The 23528-nt window shown below is 43.1% G+C and overlaps 2 protein-coding genes across 2 annotated transcripts in view; one reads left to right on the top strand and one right to left on the bottom strand.

Annotated features, from left to right (window-relative positions):
* The first annotated feature begins 559 nt into the window (after positions 1 to 559).
* synpra (synaptoporin a) overlaps positions 560 to 23528 on the top strand; it is a 30655-nt gene continuing 7686 nt past the window's right edge. The window contains exons 1-2 of the mRNA XM_080891736.1: positions 560 to 667; positions 782 to 847. Coding sequence (XP_080747862.1) covers positions 650 to 667; positions 782 to 847 — 84 coding nt within the window. The 5' untranslated portion in view covers positions 560 to 649. The remainder of the gene's footprint in view (positions 668 to 781; positions 848 to 23528) is intronic.
* Positions 4521 to 16686, bottom strand: LOC308402702 (uncharacterized protein). Its single transcript, XM_080891738.1, has 2 exons — positions 16020 to 16686; positions 4521 to 5129 (listed from the first exon to the last, which is right to left on the bottom strand). The coding sequence occupies exons 1-2, from the start codon at positions 16401 to 16403 to the stop codon at positions 4983 to 4985; spliced, it is 531 nt and encodes a 176-aa protein (XP_080747864.1). The 5' UTR covers positions 16404 to 16686; the 3' UTR covers positions 4521 to 4982.

Here is a 23528-nt window from a genome sequence, read left to right as displayed (position 1 = left end):
CTACTACTACTACTAATAATAATAATAATAATAATAATAATAATAATAATAATAATAATAATAATGTGTACCTTTTAATTATGTCAGGTTTGTCAGTTGACAATACTACTGCATACATTAACAATGCACTTTTTGGCGTTTTGTTGTTTGTCTGTATTCTTAAGTCAATTAATTTCATGAACTGTGGATGATTTGTCCCATAAAAGTTTAAAATGACTTTACCTAGAGAGCTTTTTTTTTTTTTTTTTTTTTTTTTTGCTACTAGCTCATTTATTTAGGAAAAATCGTCTTTCAGCTTGTTCACTGCCCTTGCTGTAATTTATTCCCATTAATGCGCGATTAATGGAAATTCATACATCGAGAGGAATTTGCAAAAATATCGATAAACTTCCAGCCAATGACAAAAACAAAGGAAACGCTCTTCTTTCCGGGGGCCAATCCCTGCTTGTCTCCATGGCAAAAGGAAAAGAAAAATCCTCGACTGTGGGTCGGTTTTTTCCGGTCGGACTCGGAATCAGAGCTCAGAGCGCCTCACTGTTATTGCCACAGACGCATCAATCGGGTCCTGGTTCTCGGTTCTCGGTTGCTCATATACTCACGCTAGTAGAAAAACAAAAACAAAAAGAGCCCAAAGTACCCTGATTTTGAAATGGACACCGCCAACCAGGTGAGTAAATTAAAGCCACAGGAATGTGTTTGACTGCTGCTCAGCTGCTCAGTGTGTGTTTAATTGATGATGGAAATTGGAATCTTTTTATTCTCCCGCCTTGTCTTCGCGCAGCTCGTTTCTGCGGGGACGTTTCAAGTACTTAAATTACCTCTGGGATTTATCCGTGTTTTGGAATGGGTGAGTTGGATCCATTTTTTTTTTTTGCACTACTTACATTAACCCCCTTTTGGCCATTTCAATTAGAAAAAAAACATGATTAGTTACATAATGTAGGGTTTGTGAGCTTTATCGCTAAAGCCCACATTTTTCTACACTCAGTAAACATCTGGTTGTGAAGAAATTCCTGCATCTGTAGGACGGAACTTAAACTTCACCGCATTTGTTAAGTGTTCCTGTGTGAATGCTGCTGTTTTTCATGTCTCCCACACCTTACTCGCAATCTACTCTGCTATGATGCTTTCCACTGTGACTAAAAGGCTTAAGTTTATGTGAGGATTTATAGCTCCGTGAGAACTACATGCCAGGGGAAACCACTATCTTTTCAATTATGCCTACTTGGTGCCAGCCCTGTGCATTTTGCGCTAGTCCCTGCAAAAAACCAAACAAACAAAAAATGCCCCATTTTACCCAAAGTGAGATGATATAACAGAAATCCACAATACCAATGGGGTGTCCTAGCTCTGACTGAATTAAAGCTTTACCCTTTTCTGTCTAGGCGCCGGTTGTAGCTTCTTTTATTTGTTGTACAGTGCAGTGAAGCCCAGAGCCACAAAGAAAGAAAGGAGAAAAAAAGGATTAAGTGAATTTCTTTGATGTGAGTTTGGAGAAATTACTGTAGCCATAAGGGTATTCAGCTTTTGCTCAGATAGGATATGTGCGTGCGGAAGCTTGTCTTTCTTAATTTTGCAAATGCCATCAAAAGTGCAGAGAGTCCTCGAGCAGCAGTCTTCACTCTAGAAAAAAATAAAATACAAGCTGTTTTTCTTTTGCATGCAAATAAAGTAAACTCACTTTCAAGAGACACTTAAGCTGAGATAACACAGATGTCTGTCAGTGAGGTGAGTTTTCAAGTGCATCCCTTTCGGCTGTTTGTAGTGACCTAACTGTGATATTTGGGGGCCAGAGCCAAAGCACCATCTGTATGATGAAGATAGCGCACTGTCATAGTTCCCCGTGTGGGTCTTTGTGTAACTGTTTGCGTGTGTGGGTGTCTGTGTGTGGAAGGAATCACGTGTTGTTTTGTGAGCATGACTGCACACATTTTTGTTGCATCCATACATGCTGACATATTGATCCACTGGCTACCTGGTTATGTTTGCTTAGATGTATTAACCATCTTACGCAAGCCACAGTAAATCTTTGCATTTCACACACATACACACACACATACACCCCATGACAACATTATAAAAGTGACCTTTTCTCTCCTGCACCTTTTTTTTTCTCTTTCTCTTTAGCTGAGCACGTGAGAGCTGTTTTGAGGGCAGTTTTTCCAGTGTTTCTGTTGGCCAGTGGGCTCATAAACATGCAAACAATTCAAATTATGACCTGAGTATTCTGATTTATTCTGCAGCACCTACAGTTCACCACCAGGTCTTATTCCCATAGTAAGTTTTTCATCGTACTGCAGGGAGTCCTTATAAATGTGTAAAGATCTTGCCACCCTTTTCCAACTACTCAGAGAAAGTCTTAATATAAAAAAAGCCACCACATCATGGTAACCAAAAAATATAAGTATTGTTTAATTAAGTGTATTTATTCTCATATTTTTAAAGAAAATAGTGACTGTATTTGCAAAATATGTAAACTAGTATATGCAACTAGTAGCGATTTATCCGAGGTCCCAGTTGGATGTAAGAAGTGAGAAGCCTGCAGGGACTGTTTCCCACTGTCGCCCACCAAGTGACTTCCAGCTGAGACATGATGCTGCTCAGCATCACTGGATTATACAGGTATAAACAATGGGATGAGTATTATCACATGGAAATAAATAAATAGTGCATTGTGGATGCCTTTCAACCTCTTAGTGTGCTGATATCACACTATATTATTTTAGCTGACCAGCACATTGTTGTTATGGTGTTGCTACTTGGTCATGCTTGGCATTTGTAACAGCAACTGCTAAGGCAGCTGTGCAGTGGAAATGAAGCCATTTATATGTTTGCGCAGACAAATGCACATCCTTAACGTGTTTGTTCAATATTTCCATGTCTTTGCAAATCACTGTAATGCTCACCAGGCATAGAATTTGAGCAGTTAACCAAGATTTTTTTGTGTGTGTACAACTGTAACCAAAGTACTTAAAGTCTTACTTTCAACAACTGCAATGTTAAGGTCATGTAAAGGCAGTGTCTATGGCCACAGTACTGTGGGTGTGTTTGGGGTTGAGTGACTGAAAGCATTTGCTAAGGTTAGGGACGTAGTAACACTGAAGCTCGCTTTAAGTGCAGGCCTGAGATGGGAAGTAAATTCTGGTTTTCCACATATGATAATGCACCCCGTTAGATGCAGTATTGTCCAGTAAGCATGAAATTCCTGGATGCTGAGCTGTTTTTGCCCTCAGGTTGAAGCATGGAAGCATCTGCAAAACCACAAGAATATTGGCAACCGCAGTACTTTTCTGTGTTTGATAATCATGCGTCATCATCTAAAAGCTTCTTTTAAATTTCTTCCCACACTATTTATGATACCAGCAGAAACATGTGCGTCACTTTGATTTGTTTACACACCCCAAGGCACTGAAGCCATTCTGCTGGGCAGAAATTGACATTTACTTAGTGAATGATAAACCTTTGACAAATAGAGGGTTGTATAAAGGATAAGTTAACCTTAGTTGCAGGATACTCGTAGGTTTACCATATTATTAGTCTGTGCTGGATCTGCACAAGATTAAGCATTTATAATCAGTCATGGCTTCAGGATGGTTTTACCACTCTGTGTGCGTCTGTGCATGCAGGCTCTTGGCCCGTTTGGCACACTGTCAGGGGCTGGCATATTCTGCTCCAAACAGCTGTAAGGTCCCCTCCTCTCCACCGTGGACCAACTCATGCAGAAGCTGTCCTTTGAGATGTGCCCAAACTCTTCACTGTGTGCGTCTTCATGCTTATGTGTATGCATTTGGTGGAGAGACGAGAGGATGCCAAGAGAGAGCAAAATTGTACAGTTGCTTGAGCACATGATGTAAATGGTAAATGTGTGTTTTGCAACGCACTGAAGCGTCGATGGGTTGTTGTGCCACTGAACACAGAGCAGTTTTACCAGTATTCTGTTAACTCATTGGTTTCCTTTACTGTAGAAAAAACTAAACTCATGCTGATGAGTAGCCTGCAGCATGATTCTAATTTATTAAGAAGGATTGTCCTCTCATCCAAAAACATTGACTGACCCACTGTTCTATGATGCCATCATTAGTACCTTACAGTAGGCAGTTTAGTTTGCCTTGAGTGGTCAGTGCACATGTGTGTGTGTGTGTGTGTGTGTGTGTGTGTGTGTGTGTGTGTGTGTGTGTGTGTGTGTGTGTGTGTGTGTGTGTGTGCGCACGCAGGAAGAGAACAATTCAATTCAATTCACTTTTATTTATATAGCGCCAAATCACAACAACAGTCGCCTCAAGGCACTTTGGATCTCATTTTTATGTTACAGTTGGCTCAACACTCCACCACTTTCAAGTACTTTATTCACAATAAGGTCATTTTCTTCTTTAAAAAAATCATTTTTAATATACAACACAATTTTTGACGAGAAAATTTCATTTACAGCTAAATTTGAGCTTTTGAATTCCAGCTTCTCTCATGACCAGAACAAGCACGATGTCAAAGAGAGGAAGTGAAAAGTATACAACAGAGTACCTTCAAAATAAAACAGTAAAAGCTAAAACCTACACTGAAAAAACTGGATGACACAAAAAGAGGATGTTACGGTTGGAAGGAGGACTCAAGCGCAGGACTCCGGTACTGATGCTTACAAGAAGAGTTTATTTACAAGTCACCAGGTGTATATACAAGAATGTGCAGGGGGGTGTTATATACAGCTGAGTGGGGGAAGAAGGGGTCTCCAGGGAAGTCCAAGGGAAAGCATACGTTCTTCAGAATATCCACTCACACGATCACAGGTTCACACTCCAACACTGCCACACGGGAAACACACGGGGAAAAATCCAAGAGGTTCTGTAGACAGGGAGACAGGGTTAAGGACGATGCACAGAGGAAAACACTCTTCACTAAACTTGCTGTAGCTTTGACTTTACTAACGCGTGGTAGACAACGATCCAGCGACGAACAGCAGTCACCTCCTGGCTTAAATGCTGCTCCCCTTAATGAGACACCTGGGTCTCATCTCCCGAGGGCGTGGGCCAAGGGCATGAACCCACAGTGAGTTCCGCCCCGGCGAGAGAGAAGAGGAAGAGAAACAGAGAGGGCTGATCAGCGTGCAGCTGATCCGCCTGGCCGTGACAGAGGAACTTAAAAAAAGGAAACAAGAAGAGAAAAATAAGAAATAGGTGCATGTGGAATCAGTGTTTGTTAAAAAATAAAATACAGCACATAAAATTCTTGAAAAAAGTGGGCATGATTTTCAAGCTTAATTAACTAAAAGTCATTATCTTACTTATGTAATTTAATAGTAATAACCACTGATAATTAAGGCACATATACATCACATTGGGTCAAAACTGTTGATTCCTTTGTCAGAGCTGGAGATGAATTTAATTACTTGCATATTTCCGAGTATCTTTATGTAAAATAATAATAATAATAATACAGCATAAAGGAAGACTGACAAATAACAGGTTGCTTAAGGTAAACATACTGTAAGTGATAATTAGTACATACAGTGGGGCAAAAAAGTATTTAGTCAGCCACCGATTGTGCAAGTTCCCCCACTTAAAATGATGACAGAGGTCAGTAATTTGCACCAGAGGTACACTTCAACTGTGAGAGACAGAATGTGAAAAAAAAATCCATGAATCCACATGGTAGGATTTGTAAAGAATTTATTCGTAAATCAGGGTGGAAAATAAGTATTTGGTCACCTCAAACAAGGAAAATCTCTGGCTCTCACAGACCTGTAACGTCTTCTGTAAGAAGCTTTTCTGTCCCCCACTCGTTACCTGTATGAATGGCACCTGTTTGAACTCATCATCTGTATAAAAGACACCTGTCCACAGCCTCAAACAGTCAGACTCCAAACTCCGCCATGGCCAAGACCAAAGAGCTTTCGAAGGACACCAGGAAAAGTATTGTAGACCTGCACCAGACTGGGAAGAGTGAATCTACAATAGGCAAGCAGCTTGGTGTGAAAAAATCAACTGTGGGAGCAATCATCAGAAAATGGAAGACATACAAGACCACTGATAATCTCCCTCGATCTGGGGCTCCACGCAAGATCTCATCCCGTGGGGTCAAAATGATCATGAGAACGGTGAGCAAAGATCCCAGAACCACACGGGGGGACCTGGTGAATGACCTGCAGAGAGCTGGGACCAAAGTAACAAAGGTCACCATCAGTAACACACTACAACGGCAGGGAATCAAATCCCGCAGTGCCAGACGTGTTCCGCTGCTGAAGCCAGTGCATGTCCAGGCCCGTCTGAAGTTTGCCAGAGAGCACATGGATGATACAGCAGAGGATTGGGAGAATGTCATGTGGTCAGATGAAACCAAAGTAGAACTTTTTGGTATAAACTCAACTCGTCGTGTTTGGAGGAAGAAGAATACTGAGTTGCATCCCAAGAACACCATACCTACTGTGGAGCACGGGGGTGGAAACATCATGCTATGGGGCTGTTTTTCTGCCAAGGGGACAGGACGACTGATCCGTGTTAAGGACAGAATGAATGGGGCCATGTATCGTGAGATTTTGAGCCAAAACCTCCTTCCATCAGTGAGAACTTTGAAGATGAAACGAGGCTGGGTCTTCCAACATGACAATGATCCAAAACACACCGCCCGGGCAACAAAGGAGTGGCTCCGTAAGAAGCATTTGAAAGTCCTGGAGTGGCCTAGCCAGTCTCCAGACCTCAACCCCATAGAAAATCTGTGGCGGGAGTTGAAAGTCCGTGTTGCTCGGCGACAGCCCCAAAACATCACTGCTCTCGAGAAGATCTGCATGGAGGAATGGGCCAAAATACCAGCTACTGTGTGTGCAAACCTGGTAAAGACCTATAGTAAACGTTTGACCTCTGTTATTGCCAACAAAGGTTATGTTACAAAGTATTGAGTTGTATTTTTGTTATTGACCAAATACTTATTTTCCACCCTGATTTACGAATAAATTCTTTACAAATCCTACCATGTGGATTCATGGATTTTTTTTTTCACATTCTGTCTCTCACAGTTGAAGTGTACCTGTGGTGCAAATTACTGACCTCTGTCATCATTTTAAGTGGGGGAACTTGCACAATCGGTGGCTGACTAAATACTTTTTTGCCCCACTGTATTTGTACAGCAAGTATATAGAAGTTTAGAGCAGTAACAGAAATACATCCATTACATTGCACTTCACTGAAGTGTTTGGGTAAATACAACACGTTGCATCCACCTGGTCCACTGTAGCCCTGTAGCATTAGTGTTGGGATCACCAGGCAGTGCAATCATATTTTGGGGGTCAACAGTACCACCCTAATTTATCCTTTGGACCAACTCAGTATCACAGTAAAGTGTGTAATAGACAGGTCCACTTTGTCCATTTAACACTTCATTCACTCCATTTTAGCCACCCAGCTTAATCATTTTTGCAGATTAAGGACCCTGGAATATACTACTTACCTTTCTGCTCACTACCGAGTTCTCACCTTTAAATATATTATCTCCCCCTGCTGGGAAAGCAACTTCAGCATGTATGTCCATTTCACACTTTGCCTCATTAAAACGTGAAATGGACACTGTTAAATCAAATTGTTGAATGTTGTCATTGTGTTTCTTAAATTTGTAAAGTCTTAGTTCAAACAGTAGGATCAAAGCCATTCCTTTGATCCTGACCACCTCTCCAGCCAATTTGGTGCTGGGGGAGGCTGACATGGGTTTTATTGTAGATACACTCTATCTGAAAGATCTGTTTCTTGTGTTGTAAGCGTCCTGCTTTTATGATCCTTGTACTGAGCAGGAGGTCACACAAACGCACCCCCATAACACACGCACATAACATAACGCACGCACGCACGCACACACACACACACACATAGTGCCTTGCCTTTTGTAACCACTGGGGTTTTTTACAGTGTTCTGTTGTATTGTGTAAACTGTAACTGTCATGGGAATAAATTGCTGCGAGGAGAGCTGCTCGTTGAAGGATTTGGGCTAGAGACAGGTCATGAGCATTATTCTCCACCACCTGGTTCTGACCAAAGCTTCCCTCGTTAGCGAGTAAAATACCGGTTGAAGATGTTCTGTCTTGGTTTCGTTCTTCATGACGAAAAAGTCTCTAAACTAGCGGGGCCTGTGGAAACACAGACCCAACAGACACACATGCAGAAATGGTGGCACGGCATGTTTGTTACATGTTTTGCAATGAAATTGTGTTGTTTGGACACACCCTGTACAACAGAAACCATGACAACATGTAAATAAAGTAGTAGTACTAAAAGGAGGGAGGTATTCTACAGCAGATGGATTATAGATAAACGGTACAATATTTATCTGAAACCAGCCAACATAAATTTAATTGTTGAACTGTCAAAAAGCTGAATTTGGCTATAAGAGACAATGCTGACTTGAGTGCAGTGTAGCAAAGGATAACATACCACAGTCTGGGGGTTTGATTGTTCATATTAACATTTAATACCAAAAACCAAGAAAAAGCAAGTTTTGGTGTTTGTTTAATTGTTAATGCCAGTGCTTGGTTTGTTTCAGCACTGCAGCTGAAAAGCCAAAACCAGCAAGGTGGAAATAGAGGTTATTACATATAATTACTTTTTAAATGGAAATCTGCTAATTTACAGGCCAAATTTACCAGCGATATAATTGGTTCCCAGAGTCTGAGCTGTCATGTATATACAATGTGCTGGCCATTGTAAGAATTCTCATCTTCAGATGATGCCAACTGAACACTTGAGATTAGCTAGGATTTATGTTGTAATGCAAATCCCCATATGAGTAAAACGCATGTGACTAAACAGAGTTGGGACAAAATTAGATGCATCACACATTTCAGTATCTCTCTTTTTCTCTAATCGTTCATTCTTTGTTGACCTGTCACATCAGTAATATGTCACAAGGAAGGCCTTGACAGACAGTTGTACAATCCTTAGGACAAACATTTTTGCAGGGTCATAAGTTCTCTCACACACTGTGTCTGTAATTTCAGAGAGCATTACAGCAACTCAAAGAATGTCCTGGAGACTCAACGTTTTCACATTACAATCAAATAATTTACATTGTAAGGATTTGAGAGTATGTCTCCACAAAGTAACATTGTAAAAGCACCCCCCCCCCCCCCCCCCCCCCACACACACACACACACACACACACATACATACCTCAAAGGAAAATATATGAATGTGAGATGGAGTGAGATTGGTGACAGCTGCTGACAGTTATCACTAGAGATTTGCCAGGTTAAAGATCTGTTTTTCAGCACTAAAAAACTCAGTTGCTTTTGACAAGGGGACACAAGGCTACGAGAAAAAATGTGTCCACTTGGATTATGATGTATAATATAGTAGTAAGAAATGTATGCATGGAAAACTCAGTGGTTCCACACAGATAATTGTATAAGCTGATGACCAACATTAGCCCATAACAGCCACAGTGCGGTTAAATGTGAAAGTTTGTAGGCCAGATTTTGCCTGAGGACTTAAAGGTGAGACGGGACTGACATTTTCATTGGAGTAGAGAGTGACTGATAACAAGCTGGACTGCTCTTTTGTTGGGTCTGTGTACTCTCTGGAGAAGTGAAATGAGTGAAAATTTCTTAACTTTTATGTGTGTTGATATGTTGACATAAGATTGGCACCATTAGCATTAAGTAGTTATGCAAAATTAGGGTTTTTTTAAAGTTTTTTTTTTCTCTTTTATTTATGTTGGTCAGTGAAGCTATACCCGAGCACCTGATTTCAATTAGGAGAGATCATTTGAAAGAACTGAACATGCTTTAGTTATGTACAGGCCCCCAGTGGTGATGGGGATTAAAGCAGGACCCCATCAGGGTATCTATAGAAAATGTTTTGTTTTGCTTTTACTTTGGGAAATAAAACTATAAATCTCATCTTTAGTTTTGAAACATCTTCTGTCAAATTCAATATTAAACAGATTTCATAGGGAAAAGGTTTAACCTGAATATTTCATGTGCCGATACATCCACATAGAACAAAACAAGAATAAGAAAAAAAACGTTACAACGTATGATTATATCTGAAAGACACTGTAATTATGAAGTGATCTTAATTAAAGCTCATTGGGTTGTAAGATTTGGGGAGCTTTTAGATATGATGTGGCCTTTTCTAACCCATCAGGTCGGAGCTGGACCGCTGTACTCTTTAACCCTGTGAAGGTGGTCTGCCATCTGTGACTCAGACAGGAAAAGGTTAACCTGTCGTCTCCTGTAGCCAGACATGCCTGTTCAAATATGACTTCACACACACACACACACACACACACACACACACACACACACATACACATACACATACACATACACACACACACACACACACACACAGTGCATGTAAGATCACAGGTACTGAGACAGTATGTATACGAATACAAATGTCACAAAGCCACTTTGTATTATAAAGACTAACTTCTGCCTCTCTGGGATGCTCTGTTTTTCCTTCCCTTGTAATTAGTGACCTCATGACAATAAACAAAGTAGTTGTGTACAACCAAGTTTTTTTTTCAGCATTGCTTGTCTTTTTAATGCTGTTGCCAGAAGCCAAAATTAGCATATAATTGAAAAAAGATAGTATGACATTTCACAGTTTTTGATTTGTTGTCTAATTTTTAACGTGACATATTAATTTAAGACTTCCGATCCACTGCTTTAATTAACATTTTACGTAGAGTACCAGTGTTCTTTTAAACAGTGCAGTATGCCAAACCATAAACTACTGAACTATGCCTAATTCTTCCTCTGTTCTCCTGATACCTGACCCACCATCGTTTTTAGCACTGATCTTCACCTGTAACCTACATTTGTAGGTTGTTATAATGTCCAGCTGAATCTTATGGCCACCTTCATAATCTATCCTTTGACCATGTTCGACCTGAAGACCACTGCCACAGGCACTTATGAGGTGCTGTTTGTTTCATAAATCTAGGCTGAAATTGAGCTTGCGTTTTTAGAGACTCACCAAGTTTATCAGCAGGCTTATATTAGCTGTTTTCCAATATGTTATTATTTGCATTTATAAAAACTGATAACTGAAAATCCAAAAGGACAAGAGAAACACCCTGTTATAAGTGATGACTGCCTGATATCTGAGAATATTGGATTTTTTAAAATCACCAATCATCAATATCTTTAAAAAAAATCTTATATGGGTCTAACTCTGCATGTTACTCTGTTTGTTGTTGGGTATAGTGTTGTCCTAACCCCTCAGAGGGGAATAACGTTAACAAAGAAGCTGCCATTACAGTTGTTAGGAGCTAACTACATGTGTTAAGGCTGGACAATATGACTTCAAATCCAAATCCTGATTAATTAAACTACATTTTTATACGCCCACATACACATATAAATATATGTTCTTCTTGCCCTAATAGGTCACAAGGTTTGCACTGATTGATTGTCTGACCCTTATTTCCCCCAACAGGCTTTTCTCTGTGCCATGAAGTATGGCCATTGAAAACATCTCTGCCTTGTAGTGTAATTGGATACTTTGAAGAAGTCAGTTTCATAAGGTTGTAATCCCTGGTCCTACTCACTTTAATCATATAGGGCTACCATAATATTTGAAGACAGAATCAAACTGTGGGTTTATGATACATTTTCATTGGGCAACCCCGTTTTCAAAGGGACAGTAAGTGTCGCCCTAGGATACGGCACCAGGTACCAGTTGATCACCTGACTGAGTAGCCATGGAGAGACACGAAGAACACCACGAAGAGACATTGTTAAAAAAAAAAAAAGAAATTTTCTTGTGGTCAGTCAAGCTTACAGAGCCGGAGAGGAGAGAGATAAAAAGAAAGATGAATCTGGGTGGATCTGTGGTTGGCACAAAGCACTCCCTGTGCAGGAGGGGGATCGGCCACTGCTAAATGAGCTACTGATTTTGTTCTGTGGTGCTGCTATTGAAGATCAGACAGTGATTCACTGAGGGCTTGCAGTCTTTGCTTCTTAGTGTGACCTGATCCTTAGTAAGTGAAGAAGGTGGGTCTTTTTTGTAATGCAGTTGTGAAAATCACAATAAATGAAGTATAATCACGTGTGTTTCTGTTGGTAGAAAAAAGCATGTATGTATGTAATGTGATAGAAAACATTCAGCTCTGCTCTGCAGCATTTATAGTGCTCAAGTCACACATCAGTGCCATCAACCGAAAAGTCTTATTAGAGAGAGAGAGTCTTTGTTGCAAATTAAAAACAAATAAATCAGAAAAATTAGATTTATGTTACCTTTTTGCACTGAAATGTCATTTTGAGTGATAGCCATCATCAAGTGTTGCGTAAAAGTTCACACATGTGTCTGTCTGCTTCCTCAAATGTGCTTCTATTTTTGTTACATCTTTGTAATTTTGTTTTGTACTTAACTAGCTGCCATAAAATTGCTCATGTTTGCACACTGGCAAACTGCAGTACTGAGAGCAAGTGAAAGTATGTGTGTTTGTGTTGGTGTGTGCGTAGATGCTAACCAATGCTTCTGCCTGACTGGAGAGAGTGAGATATTTTTACTCTGTGTTAACATAGATACACATTGCATGCTCACATCTAGACCCATCTAGGCAAACACTCTGACACACATGCGCATGGAGCGATTATGCTAATTTGGAGTCACATGTGGAACCATGCACATGCAGACATGGAGTTCTAAATAACTGGAAATACTGTATAAATACACAGAAAATAGAAAACAGATGAGAAAGTCAGACCTGTGGATAGATTTGGAGACTTCCTGATTGTCTGGGACATTCTGGAACAGGTTACACGATGTAATTGGTGTTTCAGCTCTCAGATCCAAAACATTTTTGCTGCCATCTCTTCAAATGGTCTTTGATCCAGTACATTTTTCCAACTATATTTAAAGGAAAAACCATTAGTTACATTAGCTGAACTAGCTTTTGTACTAGCTAGCTGAACGATAGCTGAACTAGCTAACGCCACTGGGAATAACTTTCAAGGAAACTTGTCACATAAGCAATTGGCTATTCATTTGCACATGCTGTTTTGTTTACATGGATGAGGCTAACTTTGGTTTGACTCAAAGATAAGCAAATGATATTATTAGTGAGAAGTATAACTTTCATTTGAAAGTGTTATATTTGTCCCAGATACATTTCTATGATTGAAATATAAAATATAATACTGAAATCTCTTAGGCAAACTTTCTTCTTATTTCTTAAAGTAGTCTTCAGGGATAGTTCTGCAGGCTTCTCGAAGGACATTCAAAGCTCTTCTTTGGATGTTGACTGCCTTTGTTTGGTGCTCTGTCAACATGATCTAACACTTCAATAATGTTGAGGTCTGGGCTCTGGGGACGCTTATCCATGATGGAAACTGTTCCATTTCATTTCAAATCACATGCTTTCCATAAGGTGTATCGTGTTGGATTAAAATTGGACTTCCGTGTTCATAATTCCATCAATTTTGATAAGATTTCCAACACCACTGGCTGAAATGCAGCCTCCACTGTGTTTCACAGATGGCTGTAGACACTCACTGTTGTATCTTTTTCCTGGCATTCTCTGCACATAGTTACAATGATTTGAACCAAAAAAAAATTCCGTTTCCTTTTCTTTTCGACAGCCACCCTACAACTAAGACTACTTCTGTAAATGGAGGGCCAGATGCATTTTTCAGGTTCTGTCAGGTCTTTGGTGGACTATTTCTTTTTTCTTAAGGACATGGCTTCCAGCACTGGACTAAAAATAAGTGGAAAAAGCCCCCAAAGAAAGATTTTGAAAGTTCTTATTGTCACGGCTGGCGGAGGGAGCCGTGTGGTGTGGAGGAAAAGGAGGACCCAAGATGCAGCGAACTGATGACAGAGTGATGTTTATTTACAAGGTGGTGGTGGTGGCAAAAACAGGCAACTCAACATGAGCAATTACAAACCTAAACTGGGAGAAACTAAAGACAAACCTGAGACCATACAAAAGGGGTGCGGGGCAGAGAGACGCAGAGACAGGAACGAAACACCATAGAATGCAGAGCTACACGGAGGAACGCAGTGATACATGGATGAACGCAGACGAGCCGACAACAAACACAGACCGACACCCACTAAATATACACACACACACACACACACACACACGGTAATCAGGTAATCGTACACAAGAGGGAAGAACAGCTGATCTGAATACACATGATGACTGGAGGACACAAGCTGAACACAATGACAACAGACACAGACTTTCAGAACAAAACAGGAAATCTAGAACCCGAACCGGACACAAGGGGGGAGGACACAGAATAACTAGACAGAGGGAAATAATCACAAAACAAAACGCTGGGTCAACGACCCAGGACCATGACAGTACCCCCCCTCCAAGGGCTGGCTCCAGACAGCCCAAAACAAAAACAGACGACCAACCCAGGGCGGGCGGCGGGGGCCCAGGACGGAGGGACCAACACCGAACAAAACAAGCTCCAGCGAACCGAGGGAATTGTCCAAAACAAAAACACATGCTGGAGTACGAGAACAAAACACAGTTCAGGAGGCCGGCCCGGAGGCTGACAACTCAGAAGTCCCGGACAGTTCATCTTCTGAGGCCGGCCACGTCGGCGACGCAGATCCATAAGCCGACCGAGCGGAAGGCAGCGGTGGCGGAGTGGAGGCAGTTCAGGGGGCCGACCGTGCACACGGAAGCGGCGGCAACAGGGAAACCGCTCAGGGGGCCGACCGTGCGGACGGCAGCGGCGGCAACAGGGAAACCGCTCAGGGGGCCGACCGCGCGGACGGCAGCGGCGGCAACAGGGAAACCGCTCAGGGGGCCGACCGTGCGGACGGCAGCGGCGGCAACAGGGAAACCGCTCAGGGGGCCGACCGTGCGGACGGCAGCGGCGGCGATGACACAAGTCAGGCGGCCGACCGCGCGGAAGGCAGCGGCGGTGTCTAGGAGGTCGTCCATGTTGACGATGACGCTCCACCAGCGGCCTGGCAGATGACCGCCGATGTCGAGGCGGCAGTTTGGGACCCGAAGCAGCGGCCGGACCAGACGGGACCCGAAGCAGCGGCCGGACCAGACGGGACCCGAAGCAGCGGCCGGACCAGACGGGACCCGAAGCAGCGGGCGAGGCTGACGAGGATGCTGGAGCCGGACCAGGCGAGGCTGACGAGGATGCTGGAGCCGGACCAGGCGACGGCGTGGGTGAAGCAGTGGCTGGACCAGGCGACGGCGTGGGTGAAGACACAGAGGCCGCAGCTGGCGAGGATGGAGACACAGAGGCTGCAGCTGGTGGCGATGATGGGTCTTGGGGCTGGACGGGCTCCTCGGGCCCCCCAGCTGACGAGACAGGAGGCTGGCTAGGTTCTCCTGAACCTCCAGCTGACGAGTCTTGAGGCTGGACGGGCTCCTCGGGCCCTCCAGCGAAAACTGTCTCTGGACCAGTGGGCACCGGGGCCCCTGGAACACAGGTCAGAACCAGCAGGCGCACGGGCCTCTGGCAGGCACAGAACAGAACCAGCAGGCACACGGGCCTCTGGCAAACACAAGGCAGACTGCAGCTGCACAGAGCATTGACCCAGCTCAGGCAGCGACAGCCGGATGCAGTCCTCAGCTGGCTTCTTAATCTCCAGGGGTCCAGAGTCGGCCGGGGGCTGGGACCCAGCCTCTGGGGAGGCCCTGGAGTGCGTCACAGTCTCTGGGCTGGCCAGCTGTTGCGGACTGACAACTGCGTTATGTGGTGTGTCTCTCTGCTTGACATGAACAGGTGTAAAACAGCGCTTTTCCGGTTGGACGGACTGGACTTGTAGTACAGGCGGAGCTGGTGTAGATGGTGGCTGAATAGGTGGCTGAGCTGATAATAAAGCTGATGAGTCTCTTGCCAACTGAGCTATTGACTGAGCTATGGATTGTAACCAAGTGTCTAATAGGTCTGGCTGTGACTGTAATGGAGGTGGCGATTGAGTGGCTAACAGAGCTAGTGGCTGCTGGGCGGCTAACTGAGCTACCTGCTGGGCAGCTGGCTCAACAAACACAGCCCCGGAATAAACAGTCATTCGAGCTGGCGAAACAGACGGAGTGTCTTTTCCACTCACCACAGCCGGCAGTTCCGAAGTCCTAATCTCCGGCTGTGGGGCGACGCGCCGACGGCGCGATCGTCGCTTCCTCCCGGGCAAAACCTCCGGCGGGCCGGGCAAAACCTCCGGCGGGCCGGGCAAAATCTTCACCGCCGGGCTGGGTTGGGAAGCGGTAGCGGCTGGAGGGCGAAGGTGCAGCTCATGAAGGAGGAAGTCCCGTGCCAGCGGGTGAAGCGAGTCTAGCAGCCAGGAGTGTGCAGAGAGTAGCTGCTGTAGCCTGGCTTCTACAGCGCGGTGGGACTCTTCTTCCTCCTGCTCGAGCCACAGGTTTACCAACCTTGCGACCGTGTCGGTTACCTCCTCCCGAAACTCCTGGGTAGGTGCGAATGCTGCTGGGTCCATGTTGGTCGGCTCGTACTGTCACGGCTGGCGGAGGGAGCCGTGTGGTGTGGAGGAAAAGGAGGACCCAAGATGCAGCGAACTGATGACAGAGTGATGTTTATTTACAAGGTGGTGGTGGTGGCAAAAACAGGCAACTCAACATGAGCAATTACAAACCTAAACTGGGAGAAACTAAAGACAAACCTGAGACCATACAAAAGGGGTGCGGGGCAGAGAGACGCAGAGACAGGAACGAAACACCATAGAATGCAGAGCTACACGGAGGAACGCAGTGATACATGGATGAACGCAGACGAGCCGACAACAAACACAGACCGACACCCACTAAATATACACACACAAGGTAATCAGGTAATCGTACACAAGAGGGAAGAACAGCTGATCTGAATACACATGATGACTGGAGGACACAAGCTGAACACAATGACAACAGACACAGACTTTCAGAACAAAACAGGAAATCTAGAACCCGAACCGGACACAAGGGGGGAGGACACAGAATAACTAGACAGAGGGAAATAATCACAAAACAAAACGCTGGGTCAACGACCCAGGACCATGACACTTATGATATCTTAGAGGAGCAGCGCTCCCCAACCTCCCAACCCACCAACCCACTGGTCCGTAAATCATTTGGTACCGGGCCACAAGAGTTGAGGCTCATGTGTGAAATTTATGGTTTTCAGGGTTTTTATCATTTTTATCGTTAACTCAGTTTCCCTGGGCCTTTTCCCGTTATGAATAAATCTTCTTTTTTTGGTACTGGTTTTATTTTGTTGTATTTATCTGCGACATCTTAAAGGCCTGAAAATATTGTCGGACATAAACCGGTCCCTGTCGCAAGAAAGGTTGGGGACCGCTGTCTTAGAGAATTACTGTTCAAGACTACTTTAAAAATAAAGTCTGGCTGCTTGAAAGCAAAATTTCAAGAAATGAGTGGTGGCTTAAGACGTTTTTACTGTACTCTTAGGACGTATCAAACTGTCCCGACTTTGAACCCAAACTCCACTGTATTTTATTTCATCATTTCGTTTTTCCTCCTCCTGAGGCAGCCACTTTACACTGCACCGACTCCTATTGACTTGAATGGAGCAGGTGGATTGTGTATGACTGTATGTGTTGCATCTGTGCCGAGGTTTGTGAAAATGTCAAGTGCAGCTCATCAGCGAACTCATGTTTCAGCTCATTTTTCCGATCCTCACCTCCCCCACTCAGTGTCACTTCCTCTGCCGCTCTTATCAGGTCCTTGTGTTGAAGCAGCTCCTCCATTTTCTCACGTGATTCTCCTCATTTTTTTCATTTGCATCCACAGATACCATTCTTTAAAATATTATCCACCCCTGATTTCGTTGCATGTTTGGTTCATCTTTTTGCTGCTCCCTAGTTATTTTCCTGTTTTTCACAACGGAGAGTGTGTCTACTGGACAGTGGGTCGAATTGCTGGTGGTCAAGCCTGAAGCCAGTGTATCAGTTTCATAATCCTCAGCCAGCCTACGCTCCTTCACAGTGCTTGCTCACATCTCCATTTAAGCCCCCAACACTGCTCGAGCTACACTCTCAGACAAAACCATTGCACTCTTATCCACTACCGCTCGTTTAAAACTGTAGATAATATCACAGTTGCTTTTTCTTAATTCTTATTTGAAGTGCAAATATGTCTTAACACTGGTTTGAATGCAAATTAAAATATTCACATTAGTGCTTTTCAGTACCTTTTTGGGTAGAGGAGATGGCGGCAAACACGGAGATGTTTAAAGGCTTTGTTTGCATTGCAGGCGGGTTTCATTCCGGCGCCCTGGCTTTTCTCTCTTCTTCTCTTTGTATCCGTCTCTCCCTTTTTGCTTTCCCTCTCTCCCCTCCTCTCTCATTCCCCTTCTCTCTATCTCTTGTTCCCTGAGGAGCCCAGCTGGGAGAGGCAGATAAACACATGGGAGCGCGAGGCTTAGCATCCACCCTACTTCCACAATGCCACGCTCTCCTGTTCAAAGGCCCCAGCCAGAAATGAGAGGGGCTAAACCCGAGCTGAAAATCACAAGCAGGGGAGGCAGCTGTAGGAGTACGTATATACACAAGCAGAGAGACAGGCAGAGAGTGATGTTTATCTGGGGCTGTCTTTGATAATTACGATGGAGCATTTACTCTCTCTCTCCCCTGGTCACTTGTTTTTTCTACTGTTTGTTTACCCAGAAATGCACATACGCTACTCAGCAAGTACAATATCTGTCAACACTTTGAGGTGCATATGATTAAGCAGCACATGTACATTAGTTAAACGTGTGTTTGTTTGGTTGGTTGTTTTTTGTTGTTTTTTTTTGGGGGGGGGGGGGGGGGGGGGGGGGGCATGTTTGTTTATAGGCCGGCAAATTTCAGAACAGAACAAAGCTAAAGACAGTGATGCACTAACAAATACTTCAGTGGAGGGATTTCCAAGAGAGGTTGCAGCTGTGCACCATGACAGCTAGGTAAGCAGCAGTCAGCCATCACCTGAGGCCTGAGGCTGCAAGTGGAAATTGGAGTCCCCTGTTTATCATCTGGCTGTAATCTCGGTTCACCTGAACCTGCCAAACCAAGCTGGGTCCTTTGTGACCCTGATTAGCTTGGCAAAGCAGCATCTAGTATTGTGCATTTATGCCCCTGTGAGCTCACTGTTGCCACTTAGCCTTAAAGATCAGATTATACAACTAGGGAAACTTGGAGAATAACTTCACTTTTCTGCAATTTCATTGAATCTATTGATGGTTTTCATCAGGGATGTCAGCATACTAGAAATGTAGTAAATACCAATACCATTAAAATAACGGAATTCTCGACATCAAATTTGCTACCAGAAAAAGATGATCCAGTATACTTGTTATTCGTAAACATGTTAACGTCTGTTGACAGGTATAAAGGTATAACATTAGATACATTATGTTGGTGTACATTTATATCAATACATTTATATAAATGATAGTAGAAAGCTTTCTACAGTCAGTGGTTTATTTAATGTTAGCTATTGCAAATGGAATATCATTCACACCACCATGGCAATGGCCGCTTTTTTAAACAAATGATAATGTGTTTTTCAGGATAACATAACAGGGATAACACTTTGGATATTGAACTGAAAACTCAGTCAGTCAGTCACTCAGTCATTGAACAGACCTGGATGCCGCTCTTTTGTATTTCCTCGCTTGCTCTGAAAAGCACAATTTGCATATTGCCTTCTGCAAGTCAGCTATCACTTGACTCTTTTGCCTTAAACAAGCATGTCCGACACAGGGATAACAACAAAACAGACAATCCACCAAAGGCTGCAGTGAAGAGAAGACTTTTATACACATCAGAGGGTTGGACACAGGAGCATAACCAGACACAGATGTAAACAAGGACAATCAGCCGGGGGCAGAAGTAAAGGTAAATACAAGACGCTAAAGATACCTGATTACAAAAATGAGAACTAGCTCGACAGAGGGAAACACTTTTTTAGAATTATGAACAGTAATGGGAAGGAAAAGGGACAAGAATTAAATTCAAGTACCAAACGATAAAACTAACGAGAACTCAATTACAACATATACATAAAGAATAAAACACAGGTTGTGAATAACAATAGAAACAGAAAAACACCAGAAATGACAAACCACTTGGCAGCAGTTGTGGAGGAACTGCAGCCTTGGTAAGATACACTCCCTACAGTACATACGGTGCTACCAACACTGTAACTGTTGCATTTCAGAGTTATGATATCAAAAGGTATCATAACGACTGGTTCTGGTTCTAGTTTACGTTGCTGCCACTGTCAGCTGTAATGTTTCTGGACTGGAGTGTGTTAGGGACCTTTTGTAAGAAACTGCCCATTAATGAGTTCCCTCCTATACTACGTGCATTAAAGGGCTTATTCCTATTTATTTTCAAACAACCAAAATATAATAATAAAATGATACAGTAACCCAGTGTTTGATATAACAACTGCTAAATAGACAACAATGCGACCAGTGGTTTGTAGGGCTATTCACCCAATATCACGCTAGCTGTGTGCCACGTGTGGACAGCGGAGCATTGTCGGTGTAGCTCTTCTCTCACACTGTGTGATCTTTAACTTCCCCATATCCATATTTCATTTTCCTTTTGATTACTCATGCCGCAACAGTATAAGCTTGTGTCTAAATGACTCACAGTGCACTTACAGTGGGGCAAAAAAGTATTTAGTCAGCCACCGATTGTGCAAGTTCCCCTACTTAAAATGATGACAGAGGTCAGTAATTTGCACCAGAGGTACACTTCAACTGTGAGAGACAGAATGTGAAAAAAAAATCCATGAATCCACATGGTAGGATTTGTAAGGAATTTATTCGTAAATCAGGGTGGAAAATAAGTATTTGGTCAATAACAAAAATACAACTCAATACTTTGTAACATAACCTTTGTTGGCAATAACAGAGGTCAAACGTTTACTATAGGTCTTTACCAGGTTTGCACACACAGTAGCTGGTATTTTGGCCCATTCCTCCATGCAGATCTTCTCGAGAGCAGTGATGTTTTGGGGCTGTCGCCGAGCAACACGGACTTTCAACTCCCGCCACAGATTTTCTATGGGGTTGAGGTCTGGAGACTGGCTAGGCCACTCCAGGACTTTCAAATGCTTCTTACGGAGCCACTCCTTTGTTGCCCGGGCGGTGTGTTTTGGATCATTGTCATGTTGGAAGACCCAGCCTCGTTTCATCTTCAAAGTTCTCACTGATGGAAGGAGGTTTTGGCTCAAAATCTCACGATACATGGCCCCATTCATTCTGTCCTTAACACGGATCAGTCGTCCTGTCCCCTTGGCAGAAAAACAGCCCCATAGCATGATGTTTCCACCCCCATGCTTCACAGTAGGTATGGTGTTCTTGGGATGCAACTCAGTATTCTTCTTCCTCCAAACACGACGAGTTGAGTTTATACCAAAAAGTTCTACTTTGGTTTCATCTGACCACATGACATTCTCCCAATCCTCTGCTGTATCATCCATGTGCTCTCTGGCAAACTTCAGACGGGCCTGGACATGCACTGGCTTCAGCAGCGGAACACGTCTGGCACTGCGGGATTTGTTTTATCAGGCTTATATTATATTATAGTATTTTTTTTAATGAGTGTACGTGATGTGTTGGTTGTATGTTTGTTGTTTGTTTTGACATACTGCGAATCAATTTCCCATCAGGGACAATAAAGTTACCATTGACCATTGACCATTGATTGATTCCCTGCCGTTGTAGTGTGTTCCTGATGGTGACCTTTGTTACTTTGGTCCCAGCTCTCTGCAGGTCATTCACCAGGTCCCCCCGTGTGGTTCTGGGATCTTTGCTCACCGTTCTCATGATCATTTTGACCCCACGGGATGAGATCTTGCGTGGAGCCCCAGATCGAGGGAGATTATCATTGGTCTTGTATGTCTTCCATTTTCTGATGATTGCTCCCACAGTTGATTTTTTCACACCAAGCTGCTTGCCTATTGTAGATTCACTCTTCCCAGTCTGGTGCAGGTCTACAATACTTTTCCTGGTGTCCTTCGAAAGCTCTTTGGTCTTGGCCATGGCGGAGTTTGGAGTCTGACTGTTTGAGGCTGTGGACAGGTGTCTTTTATACAGATGATGAGTTCAAACAGGTGCCATTCATACAGGTAACGAGTGGGGGACAGAAAAGCTTCTTACAGAAGACGTTACAGGTCTGTGAGAGCCAGAGATTTTCCTTGTTTGAGGTGACCAAATACTTATTTTCCACCCTAATTTACGAATAAATTCTTTACAAATCCTACCATGTGGATTCATGGATTTTTTTTTCACATTCTGTCTCTCACAGTTGAAGTGTACCTCTGGTGCAAATTACTGACCTCTGTCATCATTTTAAGTGGGGGAACTTGCACAATCGGTGGCTGACTAAATACTTTTTTGCCCCACTGTATGTCACTCAAAGGTTCTTGTGTTGAAGAATACCTAAACTTAAGTAGATGCTGAAATAGACCCCAAAACGGGTTTCCAGGAACTGTAGCCGTCCCCAGTTTTGCTGTGCAGAACCACAGGAAGGACTTCCTCCAAGGACTATGAAAAAAGTTCTTCTTAAGAAAAAGAAGGTCAAGTCTCGCTGTATCAGTTTATGATCAGTAAATGTGTTTATTCATGACTTATAAGTAAATATAACTCCACCTGTAACTGCATTCTGGTGTATAAACAGAAAATTAATGTTGAAAAATGCAAAAAGAAGAAAATGATACTAAAAATCTTGTTGTTTTTTTTAAAGCATTATGACACAAAATTTTAGCCTATCAAACGGTCTCAGTGCTACTCAGTTTTGTTACCTCAGTTTCTACTGGTAGAAAATGATAAATAGCTGCTTATAAACTACAAACCAAATGAAAGAAATGAAGCTTATGGCTACATTATAAATTTGAACAATAACACAGCAGAAGCAGTGAATGAAGGGTGGGGGTGTAAATGAAATGTAAAATAAAATTCATACAACTTTTCTAGTACTTATAAAGTTAGGGGGACTCAGAAATACTAAAAAAATGACATCAATTAAAACATTTTGACACCTTCATTTAATGTCTACAGTTTCATTTGCAAATATCTGCTGAATTTTAGCGGCTCATCTGGGACGCACTCACTGATTTCTCATTGCATGACCCATAAATCTTTTCTTTGCAAGATGACATATGTGTGCTTAGCCCCTGTTCCCTTCACGAACATGAAAGCATCCATTCAGTGTGGCATAGTCCAGCTCAGTGATCTGATAGTGCCCTCCAGAGGCTGACATTCTTTCAGACAAGCAGAGATGCTGCAAAACCTCCACAGCTGCTGGCAAGCTGCATGTCCAGCTGCCTGTAATATGGGAGAGGGGAGGCTAATGCTAACCAGGCGTCAGGTCTGATTATGGTGATTATGGTTGTGAGAACTCTTGAGGCTATGAGAGCTTTATATGGACAACTGGGCTAGGGGAGGAAAGATGTTAAGGGCAGGGGAAGTGTGTGACTATGATTATGTGCTCGCTGCACGTTCATGTTTGGTGACTGTAATGAGCAGCTTGTTTTCACTTCATGTGTGTTCTATGCATTTGGACTTATTCACAATGGAAGCGGTGTCGTGTCAGCAACCTTTTTTAATCCCC

Source organism: Rhamphochromis sp. 'chilingali' (genome assembly GCF_963969265.1).
Source record: "Rhamphochromis sp. 'chilingali' genome assembly, chromosome: 9".
NCBI lineage: Eukaryota > Metazoa > Chordata > Actinopteri > Cichliformes > Cichlidae > Rhamphochromis > Rhamphochromis sp. 'chilingali'.
Note: the sequence above shows the minus strand (reverse complement) of the source record. Positions and strands in the feature narration are given on the sequence as shown.

What these genes read in the sequence shown, in the direction of transcription:
- LOC308402702 (XM_080891738.1), bottom strand. Translation starts at nt 16,403, where the DNA reads ATGGACCCAGCAGCATTCGCACCTACCCAGGAGTTTCGGGAGGAGGTA. An exon ending in CTTCGGAACTGCCGGCTGTG is followed by an intron (nt 5,130 to 16,019) that starts GTGAGTGGAAAA and finishes CCTTTTTTTAAG; the next exon opens with TTCCTCTGTCACGGCCAGGC.